A 25,534-nucleotide genomic window follows, 5' to 3' on the forward strand; every position below is an offset into this window, starting at 1 on the left:
TTTGAATTTTGGGAAAAAAAGTGTGGATTATACTCGAGGATTTATGGTACAAGGTTTTGAAAAAATAAGTACTGAGGCTGATTTGTTTGATTAAACCCTGCAAAGTGGTGGCCCCAGCAAGGCTGCTGTCCAATGACTGAAACAAGTAAAAAAATAAGAGAAAAATGCAAATATTTTATCACAAATTTTTACATAAATTTCTCAGTAATTTGTTCTTTCTGCTTCCATTTCTAGAGAATTCTTCAAACAAACCATTTCAATATTGTCTCCGTTGTGTGTGTTTGTTCTAATTAAAATGACACACAAATGATTCCCCACAGATTCAACAATTAGGTTTTTCACCTGTGTGTCTTCGTTTATGTTTATTTAAGTCACCTTTACAGGTAAATGATTTCTCACAAATGTCACAATGATACGGCCTTTCTCCAGTGTGGCTACGAATGTGAACAATAAGATCGGAATTATCGAAGAATGATTTTCCACAGATTTCACAGTGGAATGTCTTTTCTCCTCCATGTTCCCGTTTGTGTCTTTTTAAATTATCTCTCTCTATATAAACGGCAGTTTGTCTGTGCGTTTTCTGTGTGTCTGTTTTCTCGTACCCTCACCCTGACCACGGCTTTCAACCGATTCTGATGAAACTTGACACACACATAGCCCAATGTCATAATTCAAAACTAACGCAGCGAAAATTTTGAAAAGTTCCCCCAGTTCTGAAAAAAATCGATAAATTCGACATGGGGTCGAGAATCAGAAACCCAAACCACAGACCGTCTAGGGGACGCAACTCCACCTTTTTAACTCTCAAAAAAATTTACCATCATTTTTTCCCCATTTTTTTGCTATTTTTTGGCTATAACTCTCTAAAAATGCTTTATAGTTATTTCCCTTACAAACCTGAGCAACGCCGGGCGATACTGCTAGTAATCATTAAAATAGGACTTGCCACATGTTTCACAATGGAAGGCTTTTTCCCCCCATGTGTTGTAGTTTGTGTCTTCTTAAACTACTGCTACGGAAGAAAGATTTCCTACATGTGTCACAATGATAAGGCTTTTCCCCAGTGTGACTACGAATGTGGGCAATAAGACTACAATTATCAAAGAAAGATTTCCCACATGTGTCACAGTGAAATGTTTTTTCTCCCACATGAATTCTTTTGTGTCGTTTTAAATTACAATTATTGAAATAAGATTTTCCGCATTCTGCACAGTGGAATTCTTTTTTCTCACTGTGTATAATTTTGTGTCTGGTTAAATTGCTGTCAGAGGAGAAATATTTCTCACATACGACACAAAAGAACGGTTTTTCCCCCGTATGTACCCTTTTATGACTTTTTAAAGAACTCTTGGTGACAAACGACATTCCACAGATTTCACACTGAAATCGTTTTTCTCCAGAGTGAATTCTTTTGTGTTTAACAAAACGAAACTTCACCAAGAAAGATTTCCCGCATACTTCACAATTATAAGGTCTTTCGTCACAGTGTATCCGTTTGTGAATTCTGAGAGAGTAACTGCTGGCAACCGACTTTCCGCAGATTTCACAGTGAAACGTTTTTCCACCATCATGTTCCTTCCTGTGTCTTTTTAAATCACAATTATCAAAGCAAGACTTTCCACATATTTCACAACGGAAGGCCTTTTCCCTAATGTGTTGTTGTCTGTGTCTTTTTAAATTACTGTTACAAGAGAAAGATTTCTCACAGATGTCACAATGATAAGGTTTTTCTCCAGTGTGACTACGAATGTGAGCCGTAAGACTACAATTATCAAAGAAAGATTTCCCGCAAATTTCACAATGAAATGTTTTTTCGCCATCATGTTTTATTTTGTGTCTTTTCAAATCGCAATTATTAAAATAAGATTTCCCACATAATTCACAATGGAATTCTCTTTTCCCAACGTGTATTATTTTGTGCCTGGTTAAATTACTGTTTGAGGAGAAATATTTCTCGCATACATCACAAAAGAACGGTTTTTCCCCCGTGTGGACTCGTTTGTGACTTGTTAAAGAACTCTTATCCACAAACGACATTCCACAGATCTCACAGTGGAATTGTTTTTCCCCAGTATGAATCCTCTTGTGTTTAATGAGATGGAACTTCACCAGGAAAGATTTCCCGCATATCACACAACCATAAGGTCTTTCATTAGAGTGTATCCTTCTATGGACCCCAAGAGAATAACTGGTAGTAAACGTCTTTTCGCAGATCTCACAGTGGAATGGCCTCTCTCCGGTATGAACTCTTTTGTGGGTTGTTAAATGATTTTTAGATATGAAAGATTTATGACAGATTTCACAACAATAGGGGTTGTCCCTTGAGTGAATTTTCTTGTGTTTTGTAAAATAATTTTTATTAACAAATGATTTCCGACATATTTTACAACGGAATGGTTTTTCCCCAGAGTGTAGACTCTTGTGATTCGTTAAGCAATTAAGAACAGCAAATTCTTTCCCACATGTCTCACAACGGTAAGGTTTCTCTCCAGAATGAATTCGTTTGTGCTTCATTAAATAGTTATTACTGACAAATGATTTCTCACATATCTTACAATGGAATGGTCTTTCTCCAGAGTGAATCCGTTTATGATTCGTTAAAGAACAATTAATGGCGAAAGATTTCCCACAAATATCACAATGGTAAGGTTTCTCCCCAGAATGGACTTTTTTATGCCTTGTTAAATGACTTTTAGCAACGAAAGACTTATTACAAATTTCACAACAATAAAGCCTGCCTTCAGTGTGAAACCTTTTGTGGTTCGTAAAATAACTTTTATCGACAAAAGATTTTCCGCATATATCACAGTGGTAACGTTTCTCCCTATTATGAATCCTTTTGTGAGTTGTTAAACAGCTAAGAATTGCAAAGGGTTTGCCACAGACATCACAATGATAAGGTTTTTCGCCAGTGTGACTACGGATGTGGACAACAAGCTGAACGTTCTTTGCATACGATTTCCCACAGACTTCGCAATGAAATGGTTTTCCTTCTGTGTGTAGTTTTTTGTGATTTGCTAAACACCTATTACTGGAAAATGACTTTCGACATATCTTACAATTAATATTTTTCTCTGATGACTTTTCTTTATGAGATAAAGGTTTATTACCATAAGACAAAGCTTCCTCAGCACTGGATGTCTGTTTAACAGAATCTATATTCCCAGAAACAGTTGTGTTAGAAGTGTCCGAGTGATTACCATCCTCCATATTAACCCTGAAGAAATCTCAAAACTGATGTCTGTGGATATAGTCTATAATGGTTCAATTTCCTGTCTTATGATATCCATCTCTGCGACGATTTCATCTCAATCGAAGGAGAGGAGCTTTCTCTGTCCGTGTTGCGGATCCGTGGAATAAGCTGCCGGACGAGATAGTGAAGATGCCAACGACTGCTCGGTTCAAAGTCTCTCTTGACCAGAAATGGTCTGAACTCTTTGCATCAACACTCTTCCTGTACATAACTCCATGTCCCCCTAAACGGCCTTGCTTTTTGCTTTTTGAGCCCAAAAATTAACTTAAATATCTCATGGGATTCTGTTTATATGTGTAGGAAATATTCAATGCAGATATATTTTCTACACAACACTTGGAATATTTGTTGCTGGCTGAGGCATATCCGAGTGGCACACATATTGTAGAAGAAAAAAAAATTCTGTATTGTGGACAGGGGTGGACTGAGCAGTTGGTCAATTGGGCACTGCCTGAGGGCCCTTAATACTCTCAGTCTTCCCTGATTGTGGATTTAGTTAATAGATGTCATGTAGGCTACAAACATAGAGAGAGCATCCATAAATAATTGGTAGCATGTGCCCAGGTGGAATCGGAAATTTCGTACGACAAGTTGTAACAGAACATTCAGCACAACTGTAAAGGAAAGAAATATAAAATAGATGAACGGGAGAAATACGCGTGTATGCACGTTTATACATAAATATAAGGGGTGACATGGAGGGGTGGTACCTTCGATGGGGAAAACACGTAATACTCTTAGGCTCACACACTTGTGGCTCCAAGTATGTGCACGCATGCAACGGCAACCACAACTCGGTAAACTGTTTCGAGGTGAGGGTGATGAAACTGTTAAGTGACTCTTGGTGAGGGTGAGGGCTTGCATGTGAAAAATAGATCAGGCGGACATTGCCGAAGAAGCCTTCATGGTTGAACGTAGAGGAAGGCAGTATAAGCACACACACCGTCTCCATCCCCCGGTCGTTTTGGCCTGGTCTTGCTACAGGATTGAACGTGGTTCATGGACGAGAGAATGAGGATCATCGTGCGCAAGTGTTTCTCACTCGAAAGAAAACCCACCACGCAAGTCCTCAGTCACCCTTCACTTAGAAATCACTCGATCTGACGGACGAACGTATTCAAAGCATAAATACACACACAACCATATATAGCATAAACGTTTACAATGTGCTTTGTGATGCTAATACAAATAACACGTGCTTTAGATATTTGGCAATCTTTCGTCTCTAGTAGACCTTTCCGTTGATTTCCGTAAAAAACATTTTTTTCTTTTTACATATGGGCTTGCGGGAACTTTTGAAGTTCACACACATACACACTTGTACATCAATGCTTCCCATGCAGGGTAACTTCAAAAGAACTACCCTCGTCATACAATCGCTGTCTCTTAGTTTCTTTCGCTCTCATTGCTTCAAAAGTTCCCGCAAGCCCATATGTAAAAAACAAAATGTTTTTTACGGAAATCGACGGAAAGGTCTACTAGAGACGAAAGATCTCCAGATATTTAAATGTTATCCTAAAAGTTGAAGAAGAGTAAAGAAAGAAAATCAATTAGTTATTTGCCGGTTAAAACATATTTCAGCTGTTCTGTAAAGGGAGGAGAACAACCAATTAACGATCTAACGAAAATTAATTAATCATCGGCCGTTCACCTTAACACGAGTTAATAACTACGCAGAAAAAACCGAAATTACCTGAAATATACTAATTTAGTCAGATTCTTCATAATTTTCCTCCTGTCTCAGTGATACTGCCGGTGATGTAAGTTAAATGTTCCTAACACAATTTAATACTGCCCGAACCGTTTCAAGACGATGCTAAGCCAAAGATACATCGCTTAACAGAATAAAGATTGCGATGATATGTGACAGAAAACGGAGTAATTGGAATTAGAAACAGTAATAATCCTTTCTACTCTAGGCACAAGGCCTGAAATTTTGGGGGAGGGAACTAGTCGATTACATCGACCCTAGTGCGTAACTGGTACTTAATTTATCGACTCCGAAAGGATGAAAAGCAAAGTCGACCTCGGCGGAATTTGAACTCAGAACATAGCGGCAGACGAAATACCTATTTCTTTATTACCCACAAGGGGCTAAACATAGAGGGGACAGACAAACGGATTAAGTCGATTACCTCGACCCCAGTGCGTAACTGGTACTTATTTAATCGACCCCGAAAGGATGAAAGGCAAAGTCGACCTCGGCGGAATTTGAACTCAGAACATAGCGGCAGACGAAATACCTATTTCTTTATTACCCACAAGGGGCTAAACATAGAGGGGACAGACAAACGGATTAAGTCGATTACCTCGACCCCAGTGCGTAACTGGTACTTAATTTATCCACCCCGAAAGGATGAAAGTCAAAGTCGACCTCGGCGGAATTTGAACTCAGAACATAGCGGCAGACGAAATACCTATTTCTTTATTACCCACAAGGGGCTAAACATAGAGGGGACAGACAAACGGATTAAGTCGATTACCTCGACCCCAGTGCGTAACTGGTACTTAATTTATCCACCCCGAAAGGATGAAAGTCAAAGTCGACCTCGGCGGAATTTGAACTCAGAACATAGCGGCAGACGAAATACCTATTTCTTTATTACCCACAGGGGGCTAAACATAGAGGGGACAGACAAACGGATTAAGTCGATTACCTCGACCCCAGTGCGTAACTGGTACTTATTTAATCGACCCCGAAAGGATGAAAGGCAAAGTCGACCTCGGCGGAATTTGAACTCAGAACATAGCGGCAGACGAAATACCTATTTCTTTATTACCCACAAGGGGCTAAACATAGAGGGGACAGACAAACGGATTAAGTCGATTACCTCGACCCCAGTGCGTAACTGGTACTTATTTAATCGACCCCGAAAGGATGAAGGCAAAGTAGACCTCGGCGGAATTTGAACTCAGAGCATAGCGGCAGACGAAATACCTATTTCTTTATTACCCACAAGGGGCTAAACATAGAGGGGACAGACAAACGGATTAAGTCGATTATATCGACCCCAGTGCGTAACTGGTACTTATTTAATCGACCCCGAAAGGATGAAAGGCAAAGTCGACCTCGGCGGAATTTGAACACTGAACGTAGCGGCAGACGAAATGCGGCTACGCATTTCGCCCGGCGTGCTAACGGTTCTGCCAGCTCGCCGAACATACAAAAGTTAACTTGGCCTTCCTGAAACGAATTAGTAAAGTCCTCGAAATAGGTAAACCATGCTTTCATCATTTGTTTCTCTGGATTTTGATTTCTGTTTTGCATTTAAGGCATTCAAAATGTGCAAAAATACATAATTAACATATAACTTCCATGAAGCGAACATAGAAATACCTAAAAGCCGTTTATTAAATGTCATTAAATGGAAAGAAATTTAACCCCTTACCCGGCTGAAACGAATATATGCGTTTTGACCGAAATCGTTTTTTTTTCTATCTCTGGCGAGTTAACTCGTCAAAAGATAGACTCGCCAAAATCGACAGCAAACGAGTTCCTTCGTCTAAAAACGGGTTAACTCGTTTCTGCCCAAAGCGGTAATTTAAAATCAATATTATTGAATTAAAATTCATAATAAATAAGGTTTGAAATATATCTCGAAATCACCATTCAAAACATAGTAAAATAAAACAATTAAAAAATATGTCTGAAAAAATACATTCATTTTCAAAATAATTGTTGGATAAGGGGTTAATATCCTCTTTAGTTTCGAAGTTCTTTGTGTTGTATTGATATTTTCTTTCCATTTTTATTTTTGGATATTGGGTTTAATAGATTCGTGCAGTTTAGTTATTATTGGAATTAATAAATGTTTTATAACTACTTCAGTTCCCATTTTATTTTTATGACTCTTAAAGGATTGGTTTCTTTTTCTGGAAATAATTCCAAAAGGAGAGCTTGGTAAAAAAAAATCGATCTCTCCTGTTTGGCTGTCATGATTTCAAAAATCAAAGTTTATTGAAAATTTCGAAATTTGATACATTAATGTAGTTTTCCAAACTAAATTGCTGGAGATATTTCACTTTTTCCAGAAATTTTTTTTTAAAAAAGGAGTGGCTGTGTGGTAAGTAGCTTGCTAACCAACCACATGGTTCTGGGTTCAGTCCCACTGCGTGGCACCTTGGTCAAGTGTCTTCTACTATAGCCTCAGGCCAACCAAAGCTGTGTGAGTGGATTTGGTAGACGGAAACTGAAAGAAGCCCGTCGTATATATGTGTATATATATATATATATATGTGTATGTGTTTGTGTGTCTGTGTTTGTCCCCCTAGCATCGTTTGACAACCGATGCTGGTGTGTTTACGTTCCCGTAACTTAGTGGTTCGGCAAAAAAGAGACCGATAAAATAAGTACTGGGCTTACAAAGAATAAGTCCCCGGGGTCGATTTGCTCGACTAAAAAGGTAGTGCTCCAGCATGGCCACAGTCAAATGACTGAAACAAGTAAAAGAGAGGTTTAAAGTTTGATAATTTTCACCCAGTCAGGTAACAGGATTTGGAAGCTGACATTTTGTGTGTGATTGCACATTTTGTCAACATCTTGAAAATAGAATGCGGGTTTTTATATGAAAGTATAAATGAGCAAATTACGCACGACATATAACCCCTCATGACTCTCTCTTTTACTCTTTTTACTCTTTTTCTTGTTTCAGTCATTTGACTGCGGCCATGCTGGAGCACCGCCTTTAGTCGAACAAATCGACACCGGAACTTATTCTTTGTAAGCCCAGTACTTATTCTATCAGTCTCTTTTGCCGAACCGCTAAGTGGCGGGGACATAGACACACCAGCATCGGTTGTCAAGCAATGCTAGGGGGACAAACACAGACACACAAACACACACACACATATATTTATATATATATACATGTATACGACAGGCTTCTTTCAGTTTCCGTCTACCAAATCCACTCACAAGGCATTGGTCGGCCCGGGGCTATAGCAGAAGACACTTGCCCAAGATGCCACGCAGTGGGACTGAACCCGGAACCATGTGGTTGGTTAGCAAGCTACTTACCACACAGCCACTTTTTGGAATTTTCAGAAAATATTTGTGAATTTGTATTCTAGTGTGATTTAAGGTCTATTTAGCTGTTATTTTTAGCACACCTCAATGACCAAAAGAAAAACAATCTATTACTTGAAGGTAAATGACTCAGTGGTTAGAGTGTTGAGCTGACAATAGTGACATTGTGAGTTCGATTCCCAGACTGGACTATGTGTTGTGTTCTTGAGCAAGTTTCTTTATTTCAAGTTGCTCCAGTTCATTCAGCTGTAGAAATGAATTGCAATGTCCCTGGGGCCAAGCTGTATCTGCCTCTTGGATAACATCAGTGGCATGGAGAGGGGAGGCTGCTATGCATGGGTGACTGCTGGTCTTCCCTAAACAACCTATTTCTTTACTACCCACAAGGAGCTAAACATGGACAGACAAAGGGATTAAGTCGATTATATCGACCCCAGTACTTAACTGGTACTTAATTTATCGACCCCGAAAGGATGAAAGGCAAAGTCGACCTCAGCGGAATTTGAACTCACAACGTAACGGCAGCCGAAATACCGCTAAGCATTTCGCCCGACGTGCTAACGATTCTGCCTAAACAACCTTGCTCGGACTTGTGCCTCAGAGGGAACATTCTAGGTGCAATTCCATGGTCATTCATGACCGAAGGGGATCTTTACCCTTTACCCTCTGTACATATAATGGCAAGGAGAGGGGAGGCTGGTATGCATGGGTGACTGCTTGTCTTCCCTAAACAACCTTGCTCGGACTTGTGCCTCGGAAGGGAACATTCTAGGTGCAATCCCTTGGTCATTCATGACTGAAGGGGGTCTTTACCCTTTACCCTCTGTACATATAATGGTGTGGAGAGGAGAGGCTGGTATCCATGGGTGACTGCTGGTCTTCCCTAAACAACCTTGGTCGGACTTGTGCCTCAGAAGGGAACATTCTAGGTGCAATCCCTTGGTCATTCATGACCGAAGGGGGTCTTCACCCTTTACCCTCTGTACATATAATGGTGTGGAGAGGAGAGGAGAGGCTGGTATCCATGGGTGACTGCTGGTCTTCCCTAAACAACCTTGCTCGGACTTGTGCCTCAGAAGGGAACATTCTAGGTGCAATCCCTTGGTCATTCATGACCAAAGAGGGTCTTTGCCCTTTACCCTCTGTACATATAATGGTGTGGAGAGGAGAGGCTGGTATCCATGGGTGACTGCTGGTCTTCCCTAAACAACCTTGCTCGGACTTGTGCCTCAGAAGGGAACATTCTAGGTGCAATCCCATGGTCATTCATGACCAAAGAGGGTCTTTGCCCTTTACCCTCTGTACGTATAATGGTGTGGAGAGGAGAGGCTGGTATCCATGGGTGACTGCTGGTCTTCCATAAACAACCTTGCTCGGACTTGTGCCTCAGAGGGGAACATTCTAGGTGCAATCCCAGGGTCATTCATGACCGAAGGGGGTCTTTACCCTTTACCCTATATACATATAATGGTGTGGAGAGGAGAGGCTGGTATCCATGGGTGACTGCTGGTCTTCCATAAACAACCTTGCTCAAACTTGGGCCTCGGAAGGGAACATTCTAGGTGCAATCCCATGGTCATTGAGGATCAAGGGGTGGGGTCTTTACCTTTACCTTTTGTTACCTGTAATATAAACCAACTCCGAAAAAGAGCACTTTACTTCAGAGATTATTTCTGATTGCTTATTCTTTACTCTTTTACTTGTTTCAGTCATTTGACTGCAGCCATGCTGGAGCACTGCCTTTTTAATCGAGCAAATCGACCCCGGGACTTATTCTTTTGTAAGCCCAGTACTTATTCTATCGGTCTCTTTTGCCGAACCGCTAAGTGACGGGAACGTAAACACACCAGCATCGGTTGTCAAGCAATGCTAAGGGGACAAACACACACATGCATATATCATCATCATCATCATCATCGTTTAACGTCCGTTTTCCACGCTAGCATGGGTTGGACGGTTCGACCGGGGTCTGGGAAGCCAGGGCTGCACCAGGCTCCAGTCTGATCTGGCAGTGTTTCCATATATACATATATACGACGGGCTTCTTTTCAGTTTCCGCCTACCAAATCAACTCACAAGGCTTTGGTCGGCCCGAGGCTATAGCAGAAGACACTTGCCCAAGGTGCCATGCAGTGGGACTGAACCCGGCACCATGTGGTAGGTAAACAAGCTACTTACCACACAGCCACTCCTGCGACCAATTTTTCCGTTGTGAAGCACTTATCTTTTACCTTTTACCTGCTTCAGTCATTAGACAGCAGCCATGCTGGAGCACAGCCTTGAACTTTTAGGCAAATGAATGAATCGACACTCATACTTCTTTTTTAAGCCTGGTGCTTATTCTATCAGTCTCGTTTGCTGAACCACTAAGTTACAGGGATGCACACAGCAACACTGGTTGTCAAGCGGTGGTAGGGGACAAATACAGACACAAAGACGCATGTACACACACATACATATAAAATATATGACAGGCTTCTTGCAGTTTCCACCTACCAAATTCACTCACAAGGCTTCAGTTGGCTCAAGACACTTGCCCAAGGTACCACTCAGTGGGACTGAACCCAGGACCATGTGGTTGGGAAGCAAACTTCTTACTACACAGCCACTCCTGCGCATATATATATATATCATCATCATCATCATCGTTTAACGTCCACTTTCCATGCTGGCATGGTTTGGACGATTTGACTGAGGACTGGCGAACCTGATGGCTGCACCAGACTCCAATCTGATCTGGGCAGATTGATACCAACCCGGCTAAAACCGCCTCTGGCTCTGTAGTACAAATGCCTTGTTTTCATAAGTTCTGAATTAAAATCTTTCAACAAACCTTAGTCACAATTTGTATTCCTAACACTAGCTTAATGATAACTAAGTTATTTTACTAAATTCTTTGTTATATTTAAAATTAATTGAAAGAAACACAGAGCATCTCAATAGAAATATGGTAACAAAAGGGTTAAGGCAATAAAATGGATTATGATTAAGGGCAAACTCAAGTAAAACACAGATTCTTTTCACTTTAATGTTTTTGTATTTAATTTCGATTTGCATATGTTCGTAAATTCGCTACAATTTCTTTAAAGTAAGCAAAATAAAAAATGTTAATGGGTGGGGTGGGGGTTGCATATTCATAATTTCCGATATCTAAAACGTAGGAATCCTAAAAAAAAAAGGAGGGGTGTGAAACTGCATTAGCCTAACCCCTCTGTCTGTAACTCCTTTGCTCCCTCTCACATCTGGTTGTTACTTATCCTATGTGGTGAATGATCACACAAGACAGTTTAGCTACAGTTGATGTTTTGTAAAAGATGTCAAAGATATTGTTGCATGAATTATGAGGGAATTTGTGGTCTTTTCCATCAGGGCACCCTTTCGGATTGTTCCAAAAGGAATGTGGTCAATACTCTCATCGGCTTTATCATGTATCTGAGAATTTATTTTCTTCTTTGCTGAATGCTTCCATTATGGTGATGCTGCTTCTTTGTTGAGCGAAGTGGTCTTCGTCCCGTCTGTAGTGGGAGAAGTCCGAAATGTGGTCCTTTGCTATTCGTAAGACCCGCAGAAGAGAAAGCAGGTCAACCCCCGACACCGAGAGCATCGACGGATGGATGAATGCGCATCCAGGCTCGGCGGTTGCGTAGGAAGTCGGGGGACAAGAAACAGGAAGAAAGAGTGAGAGAAAGTTGGAGCAAAAGAGTACAACAGGGGTCGCCACCTCCCCCTGCCGGAGCCTCGTGGAGCTTTAGGTGTTTTCGCTCAATAAACACACACAACGTCCAGTCTGGGAATCGAAACCACGATCCTCCGACCGCGAGTCCGCTGCCCTAACCACTGGGCCATTGCGCCTCCACTTGGTGATGCTTCCGATGGCTCCGTAGACCAATTCTTGCAAAGAGTTGATGGCATTGCCTGCACGGTGGAGGGCGAAGTTGATTTTGTCAAGCTTTTCTCTTCTGTCATTTGAGTCCTTCCTTTTCTCTTCAGGTAGCTTCAAGGCTTTTGGTTCCGATGGTGATGGAACACCGTCACTTGGTACAGCTTCAGGCTTGCGTTTCAAACGATTTAGGCCCAATTCCAGTGTTGCTTGAGTTGGTTGTTGTCAGGATTTCAAAAATCAAAGTTTATTGAAAATTTCGAAATTTGATATATTAATGTAGTTTTCCAAGCTAAATTGCTGGAGATATTTCACTTTTTCCAGAAATTTAAAAAAAAAAAAAGTTATAGAGGTTTAAAGTTTGATAATTTTCACCCAGTCAGGTAACATAATTTGGAAGCTGACATTTTGTGTGTGATTGCACATTTTGTCAACATCTTGAAAATAGAATGCGGGTTTTCAGGTCATTTTCCTGAAGTTCAATCCATTCTAGCAACGTTTCACCATAGTGATAAGATACATAGTTACTAAAAGAGATAAGGCCGAAAATGTCGCTAGAAGCTAGGATCACCAAGCGTAGATTGGCATATTTCGGTCATATTATGCAGAGAGAATCCCTGGAGAAGGACATTATGCTCGGAATGGTCAGTGGCAAGAGAGGAAGAGGCCGACCAAGAACCCGCTGGCTTGACACCATTAAGAGTGATATCGGAATGGACATAGCCAATCTGAAAGAAGTGGCCCAGGATAGAACTGACTGGAGGACACTGATCCAACGAGTGACCGAGAGTCGACTGAGCAGATAGAGAGAGAGGGAAAAGAGATTCTTTGACCAGATAACACAGTATCATTATTACAGTCTCTCGCTAGTGTGAATTTGTGCATGTCTGGACAAATCACCATTTTGTGAGAATGCCTCGCCACAGACATCACAGAAATAGGGTTTCTCATCTGTGTGGACAGATTTGTGGCTCCTCAAACTGCTATTTAAAGTGAACGTTTTACCACAGATATCACAGTGATAGGGTTTCTCACCTGTGTGAACACGTTTATGGCAAGATAAATGAGCGGTTTGGGAGAATGTTTTACCACAGAAATCACAGCGGAATGGTTTTTCGCCTGTGTGTATACGTTTGTGACGAGATAGAGCACCACTTTCAAAGAACGGCTTACCGCAAATATCACAAGAGTGCGATTTCTCACCTGAGTGTCTACGTTTATGCTTGTTTAAGAAATTGTTCTGAGAAAACATTTTACCACAGATGTCGCAGTGGAACGGTTTCTCCCCTGTATGAGTTCTTACGTGGTAGAGCAAAGACGTCCTCACAGAAAACTGCTTACCACAGATATCGCAGGAGTATGATTTCTCACCTGTGTGAATATGCTTGTGGCGAGATAAATTACCAAGCTGGGAGAACTTTTCACCACAGATGTCACAATCATAGGGTTTCTCTCCCGTGTGAATACGTTTGTGGCAAGCTAAATGACCAATTTGGGAGAATGTTTTGCCACAGACATCACACCTGTACGGCTTCTTACCTGCTTTTGTAGGTTTAATTTTGTTTAACAAACTCTTCCGAGAAGAGGTTTCATCACCAATTTCACAGTGGAATGGCTTCTCTCCTATATGAGTCCTTACATGGTAAAGTAAAGAAGTTCTCTGGGAGAAAGATTTATCACAGCTTTTACAAGAGTAAGGTTTTCCACGTGAGTGAGTACGGATGTGGTTGGATAATTGCCTTCTTTCAAAGAATATTTTACCACAGATGTCACAGTGGAATGATTTCTCTCCTGTATGATTTTTGACATGGTTGAGTAAAGATTTCCTTTCCGAAAACTGTTTACCGCACGTATCACAAGAGTGTAGCTTCTCACCGATGTGAGTACGTTTGTGGCGAGACAAATTGCTACGTTGGGAGAACTTTTCACCGCAGATATCACAACCGTAGGGTTTCTCTCCCGTGTGAATACGTATGTGACAAGACAATGCACTGCTCTCAAAGAAAGCCTTTCCACAGATATCACAAGAATACGACCTTTCACCTGCGTGTCTACGCTGATGCCTGTTTAACAAACTGTTCTGAGAAAACGTTTTGCCGCAGATATCACAGTGGAATGGCTTCTCAACTGCATGAGTATGTTCATGTTGAGATAAGGCACTGCATGCAAAGAATGCTCTGCCACAGATCTTACATTGGAATGGTTTTTCACCTGTATGAATAAGTTTGTGTTTAGCTAAGGCACTACTTTCAGGAAATACTTTATCACAAAATTCACAGGGGAACTGTTTCCCTCTCGTATGAACATTTTTATGGTAAAGTAAAGAATGTCTTTGAGAGAATGCTTTGCCACAGATATCACAACAGTAAGGTTTCTCACCTGTGTGAGTGCGTATGTGGCATGTTAAATTACCAATGTGAGAGAACATTTTACCGCAGACATCACAGGTGAACGGTTTCTCACCTGTGTGAGTACGTTCATGGGTAGATAATTGTCCCCTTAGTAAGAATGCTTTGCCACAGATATCACATTCATGCGGCTTTTTCCCTGTGTGAATTAATTTATGCCGATCTAAATTTTTTTTCATCGCGAACATCTTTCCGCAAATGTTACAGGGATGCGATTTTTTCCCCGTCTCTTCTTGAGGCTGCTGCAATACATCGTTATCTCCAGGCTGGGTTTCGTTACAAACCTGATTTTCACACAGTTTCTCATCCATAATTTCTTCTCTTAATCACAGAACAATGTAAACATATGTTGCTTTTTTTTTCTTTGTAATTTATAATAAAGACAGATTTCAATTAATATTTCAAATAAATATTGTTTCCTCAAACAGTGTTAATAAATTCTGAAAATATCATCATCATCATCATCATCGTTTAACGTCTGCTTTCCATGCTAGCATGGGTTGGACGGTTTTGGCTGAGGGCTGGCGAACCAGACGGCTGCACCAGGCTTCAATCTTGATCTGGCAGAGTTTCTACAGATGGATGCCCTTCCTAACACCAACCACTCCGAGAGTACAGTGGGTGCTTTTACGTGCCACCGGCAGTACTGGCAACAACCTTGCTCAAATCTTTTACTCATCCCACCGGCACAGGAGCCAGTAAGGCAACGCTGGTAACGATCACACTCGAATGGTGTCTTTTACTGGCCACTGGCATGGAGGCCAGATAGCCGCTCTGGCAACGATCACGCTCGGATGGTGCTCTTAATACCCTACTAGCACCAGGGCTCGAGTGCCAGTAAGACGACGCTGGTAACGATCACGCTCGAATGGTGCCTTTTAGGTGCCACTGGCACTGAAGCCAGTTAGCCACTGTCAATGATCACACTCATATGGTGCTCTTTGCACCCTGCTAGCACGGACGCCAGTCATCGAATTTGATTTTGATTATGTATCCCGAATTTGATTTTGATATATATCCCGAAAAGAAATTATTTTAAGATTCTTCATTTAGATAGAATCCCTTTGCTAGATTCAATCCATGAATGAAAAACATCACAAATAAAAGATCTTTAAACCTGCTCCACTTGTCACAATCCAACAATGAAACATGTTTCACAGAATGGAAGACATGTGAACAGGATGAATCATAGTAAAGTTTCCAATTGTATTCAACACACAAATTCATCTGGTAAACATTTTTGCAACTTTGCACAAAATATTTGAAGTTAATATTGATTCAGAGAGATATTTCACAGTAATTTAATCAACATTATAGTTATGTATAGTGACGTGTCTTCTTCATGATATCATTCTTCAGTCTTTAAACAGATTTCTTGCAATGTCCTGGGAGAGAGAGAGAGGTTTCCCTTGTAATGCCATCACAAACCCTGAAAAAACACAAAAAAATATATGTAAAACACAATTAATATGTAAATAGAAAAGATATTAAAGACAAATATCTTGGTCAAAATGCACAGTAAGTTAAAATATATACAGTATCATAAATTAATGATACAGACATGCAAAAATGAAAAATGGAAACTTTCAGGGATGTTTGGCATGACTGGCATGAACTGATTAGGTTTTGGGATCAATCTGGTACCTGACAAGGATTCTGGATTATTTTTCCTGCTTTGTATTTAATTTTTGAGAGCGGTCAGGTTCATTTTTAGTATTGTAATTTGTGAGAGCAGTTGAGTTTAATTCAGAAATTCTCATTTTAAAAATCATCTCTGGCTAATCATTGAGAGGACATTGGTGTTGACTTGGCGGAGGTTTGCTCTCTGAGTGCTCTTGTTGGAATTAAGACACTTATCACTTCTGTCAATGGAACTTGCCAATGTTTATCTATAATCTATATTAGCATCAGCGGTTACAGTAGGATGGGTGCTACTTTAGCGAGCAGTCTACCAGGCCATTCATACTTTTGTGAACAGTCTAACTCTAAACCCTAACACAGATCAGGTCATTTCACAGTATAGACTACTGTTGTGGACTGTACACTAACGCAGAACCGAACGACGATTCTGATACTGCTGACAACTTTACGCTAATGACCACACAAGGACTGGTTGGGTCTAGACTGAAACACTTTTAATCAGGCGTTTGCAGATCGAATAACAACTGCTTATTGATTTGTGACATACATACATACGTACTTACATACAGACATACATGCATGCATACATACATATATACGTAAATACTTACATGCATGCATACATACATATATACGTAAATACTTACATGCATGCATACATACATATATACGTAAATACTTACATGCATACATACATACATACACACGTACATACATACATACATACATACACACACACATACATACATACACACACATACATACATACATACATTCATATATACTTACGTACATACATACATACACACGTACATACATACATACATACATGCATACATACAAACATACATACATACACACACACATACATACATACACACGTACATACATACATTCATATATACTTACGTACATACATACATACATACACACGTACATACATACATACATACACACGTACATACATACATACATACATGCATACATACATACATATACATACATACACACACACACATACATACATACATACATTCATATATACTTACGTACATACATACATACATACACACGTACATACATACATACGTACATACATACACATAAATACATACATAAACATACACACACGTACATGCACGACGGGTTTCTTTCAGTTTCCATTCACGAGGCTTTGGTCGGACAGAAGCTAAACTAGAAAACGCTTCTCCACAAAGCAGGGCAAGCGGGATTGAACCTAAGATCACATAGTTTGGGAAAACAAGCTTCTGAACCACAGAGCCAAAAAACTTCAAAAGCAAATAATAAAAAGTGTTAAACTTACCGAAATTAAAGCCGAGAATGTCTGAGAGACAGAATGAACGACCGAAAAAAAGCACCTGCAGTTGCTTTTTCTAATTTTTTTTCAACATAATTATAATCTAAACCCACCACAAAGTAATTAGCAAAATTCTACATAAATACAAATAATTCTTATGGCCTCTAAAAAAGGATTTTCTTTAAAAACCTCGAAATTTCAGAATTTTACTTTCTTCTGCTTTCCATTACAATTACGGAATAACTAACAATAGAAATACATTTTGTAGCCGTGTTTTCGTATTTACAATTAGACTAAGTCTTTCCAATTAATTGACATATTCGGTAATTTGAAGTCGTTCAAATTCCGCCGAGGTCGACTTTGCCTTTCATCCTTTCGGGGTCGATAAATAAAGTACCAGTTTCGCACTGGGGGGGGGGCGATATATATTTCTTTACTACCCACAAAGGGGCTAAACATAGAGGGGACAAACAAGGACAGACAAAGGGATTAAGTCGATTACATCGACTCCAGTGCGTAACTGATACTTAATTTATCGACCCAAAAGGATGAAAGGCAAAGTCGACCTCGGCGGAATTTGAACTCGGAACGTAACGCACGAAAAACGCTACCATTTCTGCTACGTTCTGCCGGTTAACGAAAGTCCCTTGAAGGATCCAACGGTCTATTTTGTACGTTATTAATGATAAGAAAATAAGAGGCGACACCGGCATAATGTTATTGTGCTGGTGAGTGCAATTTCGAACCACCAGTAGGCCCTAGGCGTATTTAATCACTTGTAATCTTTACTACTGGTTTCAATTTGACTGTGGCCATGCTGAGCACCGCCTTTGTCTAAGAATAGACCCCCAGGACTTATTCTTTGTAAGCTAGTATTTATTCTTCGGTTTTCTCTTGCCGAACCGGTTACGTTGAACGTAAACACACCAGCATTCTTGTCAGCGTGTTTTTTTTGGGGGGGGAAGACAAACACAGACACACAAATATATATTTATATATATGTATATAATAAATATATATATAAACGGCGGCTTCTTTTGAGTTTCCGTCTACCAATCTCACAAGGCTTTTGGTCGGCAGGCTATAGCAAAGACACTGGCCAAGGTGCCATGTTTGGTAAGCAAGCTACTACCACACAGCCACTCCTGTAGTTTAGTGATGTACAGTATGCTGGTTGTTCATAGTCGTGTATGCAAGCTATGTTTGTCTGTTTACTCAGTGCGATCGCAGACTTGCCGCTTGTTTGCATGTACTCATGATGCTTGTACATAGTTGTCTTATACAATAGCAGCTGCTATACTACACTACAGCCTTCTGTCTCACATCTGTTTGTCGCATTAATTTCGATAGTTTTCTCATCCCCTCTTCTAGGCGACATTGTACCTCATTCTTTTACTCTCTTACTTTTACTTGTTTCAGTCATCTGACTGCGGCCATGCTGGAGCACCGCCTTTGTCGAACAAATCGACCCCGCAGACTTCTTCTTTGGTAAGCCCAGTACTTATTCTATCGTTTCTTTTTTTGCCGACTGCTAAGTGTACGGGGACGTAAACACACCAGCATCGGTTGTCAAGCAAGCTAGGGGGACAAACACAGACACACAAACATATATAACATACATATAATATATATATATATACATGTATATACAGGCTTCTCTTTCAGTTTCCGTCTACCAAATCCACTCACAAGGCTTTGGTCGGCCCGGGGCTATAGCAGAAGACATTTGCCCAAGATGCCACGCAGTGGGACTGAACCCGGAACCATGTGGTTGGTTAGCAAGCTACTTACCACACAGACACTCCCGCGCCTATTGTTCACATTGCTACATGTTACATCCAGCAGGAGCACACTTTATATATTTTTTTTCAAGCTTTAACACCCTCACTGCATCCTGTCCCCATCTCTCTCACTACCATGCAGCATTGCAGTTTGTACACAAGCATTGTACACTCTACCTTTTGTTTGACAAGGCAAAAAAGAACGAACCTGGTCTAGCTTTCCTCACTTCCTCTCTCAACCTTCTTGTTCCGGTCAAGCCCCTTTGACCATTGACATCAAAGCCCTTTCCCTATGGCTCATCTCATCCCCACAAAAACAGATTATGATGTTGTCTGCTTGTATGAAGTTGTGATGCACATGCTATTGAGGGTGGGGAAAAGGGTATGTGTCAGTGATGTTACCTTGAAGCATTCTCCTTGTTTCAAATGGCTTCATACCACCATAAAAGACAATGCCCCTAAGATACATCATTCCAAATAGTGTTGGCCACATAACTTCATCTTCTTTTTTCTTCAGCCTTGCTACATAAAATCTCATTCCCGATGTCTTCAGCAGTGACACTTGACAGTCAAAAACGGGTTTGGATATCAGTATCCAAAGGCGGCGAGCTGGCAGAAACGTTAGCATGCCGGGCAAAATGCGTAGCCGTATTTCGTCTGCCATAACGTTCTGAGTTCAAATTCCGCCGAGGTCGACTTTGCCTTTCATCCTTTCGGGGTCGATAAATTAAGTACCAGTAACACACTGGAGTTGATATAATCGTCTTAATCCATTTGGTCCTCTCTGTGTTTAGCTCCTTGTGGCTAGTAAAGAAATAGATATCCAAACCCTTCCTGGCCATGATCTTCAGTTGTCTTCTCTGTTACCCGTTTTATCAAAAAGGCCTATCTGAAATTCTTCAAAATCCAAAACAACTGTAACATTGTTTACTTCTAGCCCATCCCACTCCCTCGGCCCTTTTTCTCTCTTCTCACAGCTTCTGGTTTTCCTTCTTTTTTCCCCCTCTGATTTCCACACATGATCCCCCCCACACACACATCCTTTTCCTGCAATAATTCTCTTAGGATTCCTCTCCAATCTAGTCTATACCTCCCTTCTTCATATCTTCCATCCAAATTAACCCTTTATAATGTGGGATAGTCCTACATCTCACAGCACAACTAACCATATCACCTGTTCAACGGTACCCCTCCCATTTTTTATGACCTCCCACTAATCACCCGCCCTCTTTCCCCTTCCTTGCCATATGACCCCTTTTCTCTTCTTACTTACCTCCCTCATCCCTTCACCTATGATCATCCTCTCCATCAGTTATAGGGGCCACTTTAAGATGCTGGCACCCCTAATAAAGTACCCAGAGTGCTTTAAAAATGGTTGCCATTAGGAATTGCATCAGGTTAAAGAGAATATACCAAAGCAAACATTGATGCACGATGCAGTCCTGTAACTCATCAGACTTGGTCAAATCATCTAACCATCCGAACGTAGCCGATGCCAGCGCCGCCTTCACTGGCTTCGGTGCCAGTGGCACGTAAAAAGCACCAACCGATCGTGGCCGCTGCCAGGCTCACCTGGCACCTGTGCAGGTGGCACATAAAAAGCACCCACTACACTCACGGAGTGGTTGGTGTTAGGAAGGGCATCCAGCTGTAGAAACACTGCCAGATCAGACCGGAGAGCCTGGTGCAGCTTTCTGCTTCCCAGATTCCGGTCGATCCGTCCAACCCGTGCTAGCATGGAAAACTGACGTTAAACGATGATGATGATGATGTAATTCTGCAACAATGTTTGCCAGACATTTGCCAAGATCATAGACTTCAACAACTTCCAAACACAACAAGACTTAAAAAGTTCAAGACTTCCCCCAGGGAATGAAACCACAATCAGTGGCCGCTGCCAGGCTCACCTGGCACCTGTGCAGGTGGCACATAAAAAGCACCCACTACACTCACGGAGTGGTTGGTGTTAGGAAGGGTATCCAGCTGTAGAAACACTGCCAGATCAGACTGGAGAGCCTGGTGCAGCCTTCTGGCTTCCCAGATTCCGGTCGATCCGTCCAACCCGTGCTAGCATGGAAAACTGACGTTAAACGATGATGATGATGATGTAATTCTGCAACAATGTTTTCCAGACATTTGCCAAGATCATAGACTTTAACAACTTCCAAACAAGACTTAAAAAGTTCAAGACTTTACCCCAGGGAATGAAACCACAATCTTACAGTTGTGAGTCCAACACCCTAACCACTGAGCCACACATCCCCATAAATGACTGAATTACAAAATGCAATCACGTTACAGTTTTATTGACATTTCAATAACCCACAATCATAGGAGATAACAGAGGTGTTCCAGATATGACCATCCTGTCAATATATTGTTTAATAATAGATAAATATTTATCATATTGCAAACCACATGCAGGCAATGTATTTGTTTATTTATTAATTTGTTTCAATGAACTGTGGCCATGCTGGAGCAATTCTGTGAAGTCCAGAGGGGAGCAAACTGATTCCAATGTTTGTTTTAAGTCTGGTGCTTATTCTAACAGTCCCTTTTTGTTGAACTGCTATGTCATAGGGTGTGGACAGATAAATAGTTTGTCAAGTGGTGAAAGACGAACAGATGAACAGAAACGCAAAGATACATTCACATATTTACATATTGGGCTTCACACAGTTTCCAGGTACCATGTTCACTCATGAATGTCTCATACAAAAAATTTTTTTAAATTGTGGTTTTCCAAAACTGCTCAACCCTTTAGCATTTAAACTGGTTATATCTGGCCAAAATATTCAACCTGTTTTATGTTGAGGTATTCTACAACTTCACATTTGCAAACGTTTCAGAATTTAAAGCCTTCTCTCCTGTGTGGGTTTGTTTGTGTTTATTCAAGTAACTTTTATAGGTAAATGTTGCATACAAAAAAAATTTTTTAAATTGTGGTTTTCCAAAACTGCTCAACCCTTTAGCATTTAAACCGGTTACATCTGGCCAAAATATTCAACCTGTTTTATGTTGAGGTATTCTACAACTTCACATTTGCAAAGGTTTCACAATTTAAAGCCTTCTCTCCTGTGTGGGTTTGTTTGTGTTTATTCAAGTAACTTTTATAGGTAAATGTTTTCTCACAAATGTCACAATGATAAGGCCTTTCTCCAGTGTGACTACGAATATGAACAATAAGATCGGAATTATCGAAGAATGATTTTCCGCAAATTTCACAGTGAAATGTTTTTTCTCCGTTATGCTTCCGCCTATGTCTTCTTAAATCACTGTTATTCACATAAGTTTTCCCACAGATTTCACAGCGGAAAGCTTTTTTTCCCCAAAATGCAATAACTTGTGTCTTGTTAAATTACTGCTTGAGTAAAAATATTTTCCACAAATATCACAATGGGACGGTTTTCCCCAGTGTGTACCCTTTTGTTTAAAAAAGCATTTCCCACAGATTTCACAATGGAACGGTTTTTCACCTGTATGTACCTTTTTATGACTAACGAGATATAAATTTAACGAGAATGATTTCCCACAGATGTTACAATGATAAGGTTTCCCTTCAGTATGAATTCTTTTGTGAACTCTAAGACGAGAATTGGTAAAGAATGATTTTCCACACGTTTCACAATGATGAGGTTTTTCTCCAGTGTGAACCTGTACATGAGTAACAAGTATTGAGTTCTTCATAAAAGACTTCCCACAAACTTCGCAGCGGAATGGTTTCCCACGATTGTGAATTCGTCTGTGACTCGTTAGATTACTTTTATCAACAAAAGATTTTCCACATATATCACAACAGAAAGGTTTTTCTCCAGGGTATAAGCATTTGTGCCTTGTTAAATAACTATTTTCCACAAATGATTTTCCACACGTTTCACAGTGGAAGGGTTTTTCTCCCGTGTGGCTTCGTACATGAACAACAAGCCGAGAATTATGCGGAAAAGATTTTCCACATATTTGACAGTCAAAAGTATTTTCCCCGGTATGTGTCCGTTTGTGACTTCTTAAATAGCAATTATCAATAAAAGATTTTCCACATATATCACAGTGATAAGGAGTTTCTCCAGTGTGACTACGCCTGTGGAGAATCAGGTGGTATTTCTGGATCTTCAATGACTTCCACCAAATCTCAACACTGAAATGGTTTTTCCCCAGTATGTAACCTTTATGTTTTTTTAAATTACTGGAATTCACAAAAGTCTTTTCACATATTTCACAATTAATATTTCTCTTTGACGACTTTCCTTCACAGGACGAAGTTTTTTTATCATAAGAGAATAATTTCTTACCACCATCATTTTTATCATAAGAGAATAATTTCTTACCAGACATCTGTTTAACTGAATCTTTAATGTCAGAAACGTTTGTGTTAGAAGTGTCCGAGTGACTACCATCCTCCATATTAATTCTGAAGAATTTCTTGAAAACTTATGTCTGTGGTTATAATCTCTATTATGGCTCAGCTTATTGTCCTATGATACCAACATCATGAGATTCTCTTTACGTATAAGGAAAATATGCTATGTAGATTTTTTTCTGCAGAACACTTGGATGTTTAATGCAAGTTGTGATATCTCTAAGTGTCACACATTGTGGAAACAAAATGACCTCTATATCTATGTTGAATAATAATTCTGGATATAGTTAATGCAAGTTATGTAGACTTCAAAGGGAAAGAGACAGAGAGCATCCATAAATGATTTGTTCTGGTGGAAGCTGTGTCTTTCTTTGTATGGTGGGTTGTAATGGAACAGTCAGCACAACTGAAACGAAAGAAAATATATAATGTAACAAGATCGATTTTGGAGAGATGAAACTCGTGTCTGTGTGCATGTAAGGAGCACTCCGTCGGTTACGACGATGAGGGTCCCAGCTGATACGATCAACGGAACAGCTTGCTCGTGGAATTAACGTGTAAGTGACTGAGCAATCCACTGACACGCGCACCCCCAATGCAGTTCTCGGGGAGATTCAGCGTGACACAGAGTGTGACAAGGCCGGCCCTTTAAAATACAGGTACAACTCACTTTTGCCAGCTGAGTGGACTGGAACAACGTGAAATAAAGTGTCTTGCTCAAGGACACAACGCATTGCCGGGAATCGAACTCACGACCTTACAATCGTCAGCAGAATGCCCTAACCACTAAGCCATGCGCCTTCACATGTACATACACATAAACACACACAAGATTAACCACATAGTATAAAAGATTACGATGTGTGTTGTGCTATCAATACAAATAATTATTTCCAAGTTTTGCCATAAGGGCAGTTTGGGGAGGTGGGGGATGAGTCGATTACTTCGACCCCAGTGTTCAACTGGTACTTATTTTATCGATCCCGAACGATAAAAGGCAAAGTCGACCTCGGCGGAATTTGAACTCAGAACGTAGCTGCAGACGAAATACCTATTTCTTTACTACACATAAGGGTCTAAACACAGAGGTGGACAAACAAGGACAGACAAACGGATTAAGTCGATTATATCGACCCCAGTGCGTAACTGGTACTTAATTTATCGACCCCGAAAGGATGAAAGGCAAAGTCGACCTCGGCGGAATTTGAACTTCAGAACGTAGCGGCAGACGAAATACCGCTAAGCATTTCGTCCAGCGTACTAACGATTCTGCTAGACCGCTGTCTTCATACCAATACAAATAATACATACTTTCTCATTTAAAATTTAGCTAAAAAGTCAAGAAAGCTAGAACAACTAATTAACAGTGAAACGTAATTTGTGATGAAAATTAAAATATTTAACCACCCAGGTGTTGGAACACCAACCCTCATATGTCATAATCGGTCGCTTTAGGCTGTCCATAAGCGTAATCGTTCACCCTGACAGGAGTTAATTTCCATTCATAATATAATTACCTAAAATATACAAAGTTGGTCGAGTCATTCATAATTTTTCATTCATCTTAATTACGACCGGTGACGTGAGTTAAATGTCCCGAACGAAATTTAATACAGTCAGTAACACCTTTGAATTATATCAATTTACCCTCTATGGCATATAAATCAAAATTTACACCATCCACCAAAATACTTTTTAAAAAAAACTAGCAGTATCGCCCTGCGTTGCTCGGGTTTGTAAGGGAAATAACTATATAAACATTTTTAGAGATGTAAAGTATAATAGCCATCTCAATATGGTTAACCACAAAGGGGTGGTGGTGTTACTGTAGCTTTTTACGTTCTGAGATTTAATAAATTTTTAGAGAGTT

At 40.3% G+C, this 25,534-nt stretch overlaps 2 protein-coding genes across 4 annotated transcripts; both read right to left on the reverse strand.

Moving 5' to 3' along the window:
- Window positions 1-154: 154 nt before the first annotated feature.
- LOC115225582 (zinc finger protein 62 homolog) lies at window positions 155-25,228 on the reverse strand. 3 transcript variants are annotated; one of them, XM_036514419.1, is made up of 5 exons: window positions 25,182-25,228; window positions 23,633-24,070; window positions 23,513-23,599; window positions 1,028-3,047; window positions 155-476 (listed from the first exon to the last, which is right to left on the reverse strand). In XM_036514419.1, exons 2-5 carry the CDS (start codon window positions 23,706-23,708, stop codon window positions 323-325), a joined length of 2,337 nt encoding a protein of 778 aa, XP_036370312.1. In that variant the 5' UTR covers window positions 23,709-24,070; window positions 25,182-25,228; the 3' UTR covers window positions 155-322. The 3 variants fall into 3 exon arrangements, with proteins under 3 accessions (XP_036370312.1, XP_036370313.1, XP_036370311.1); XM_036514420.1 differs by lacking the exons at window positions 23,513-23,599; window positions 23,633-24,070; window positions 25,182-25,228 and adding an exon at window positions 4,947-5,023 and having other exon boundaries at window positions 155-419; window positions 1,055-3,867; XM_036514418.1 differs by lacking the exons at window positions 23,513-23,599; window positions 23,633-24,070; window positions 25,182-25,228 and adding an exon at window positions 4,947-5,023 and having other exon boundaries at window positions 1,028-3,867.
- On the reverse strand, window positions 12,018-15,017 carry LOC115225581 (zinc finger protein 658B-like). The gene is made up of 2 exons (XM_036514423.1): window positions 12,985-15,017; window positions 12,018-12,697 (listed from the first exon to the last, which is right to left on the reverse strand). The coding sequence occupies exon 1, from the start codon at window positions 14,876-14,878 to the stop codon at window positions 13,013-13,015; it is 1,866 nt and encodes a 621-aa protein (XP_036370316.1). The 5' UTR covers window positions 14,879-15,017; the 3' UTR covers window positions 12,018-12,697; window positions 12,985-13,012.
- Window positions 25,229-25,534: the final 306 nt, after the last annotated feature.

The sequence above is a fragment of the Octopus sinensis genome, linkage group LG28, assembly GCF_006345805.1.
Source record: "Octopus sinensis linkage group LG28, ASM634580v1, whole genome shotgun sequence".
In the NCBI taxonomy this organism is placed as follows: domain Eukaryota; kingdom Metazoa; phylum Mollusca; class Cephalopoda; order Octopoda; family Octopodidae; genus Octopus; species Octopus sinensis.

Coding starts and splice junctions, on each gene's coding strand:
- LOC115225581 (XM_036514423.1), bottom strand. CDS start 14,878: ATGGATGAGAAACTGTGTGAAAATCAGGTTTGTAACGAAACCCAGCCT.
- LOC115225582 (XM_036514419.1), bottom strand. CDS start 23,708: ATGGAGGATGGTAGTCACTCGGACACTTCTAACACAAACGTTTCTGAC. Junction 23,600..23,632: donor TTCAGTTAAACAGATGTCTG/GTAAGAAATTAT, acceptor ATAAAAATGATG/GTGGTAAGAAATTATTCTCT. Junction 3,048..23,512: donor TATTAATTGTGAAATATGTG/AAAAGACTTTTG, acceptor GTAAGATATGTC/GAAAGTCATTTTCCAGTAAT.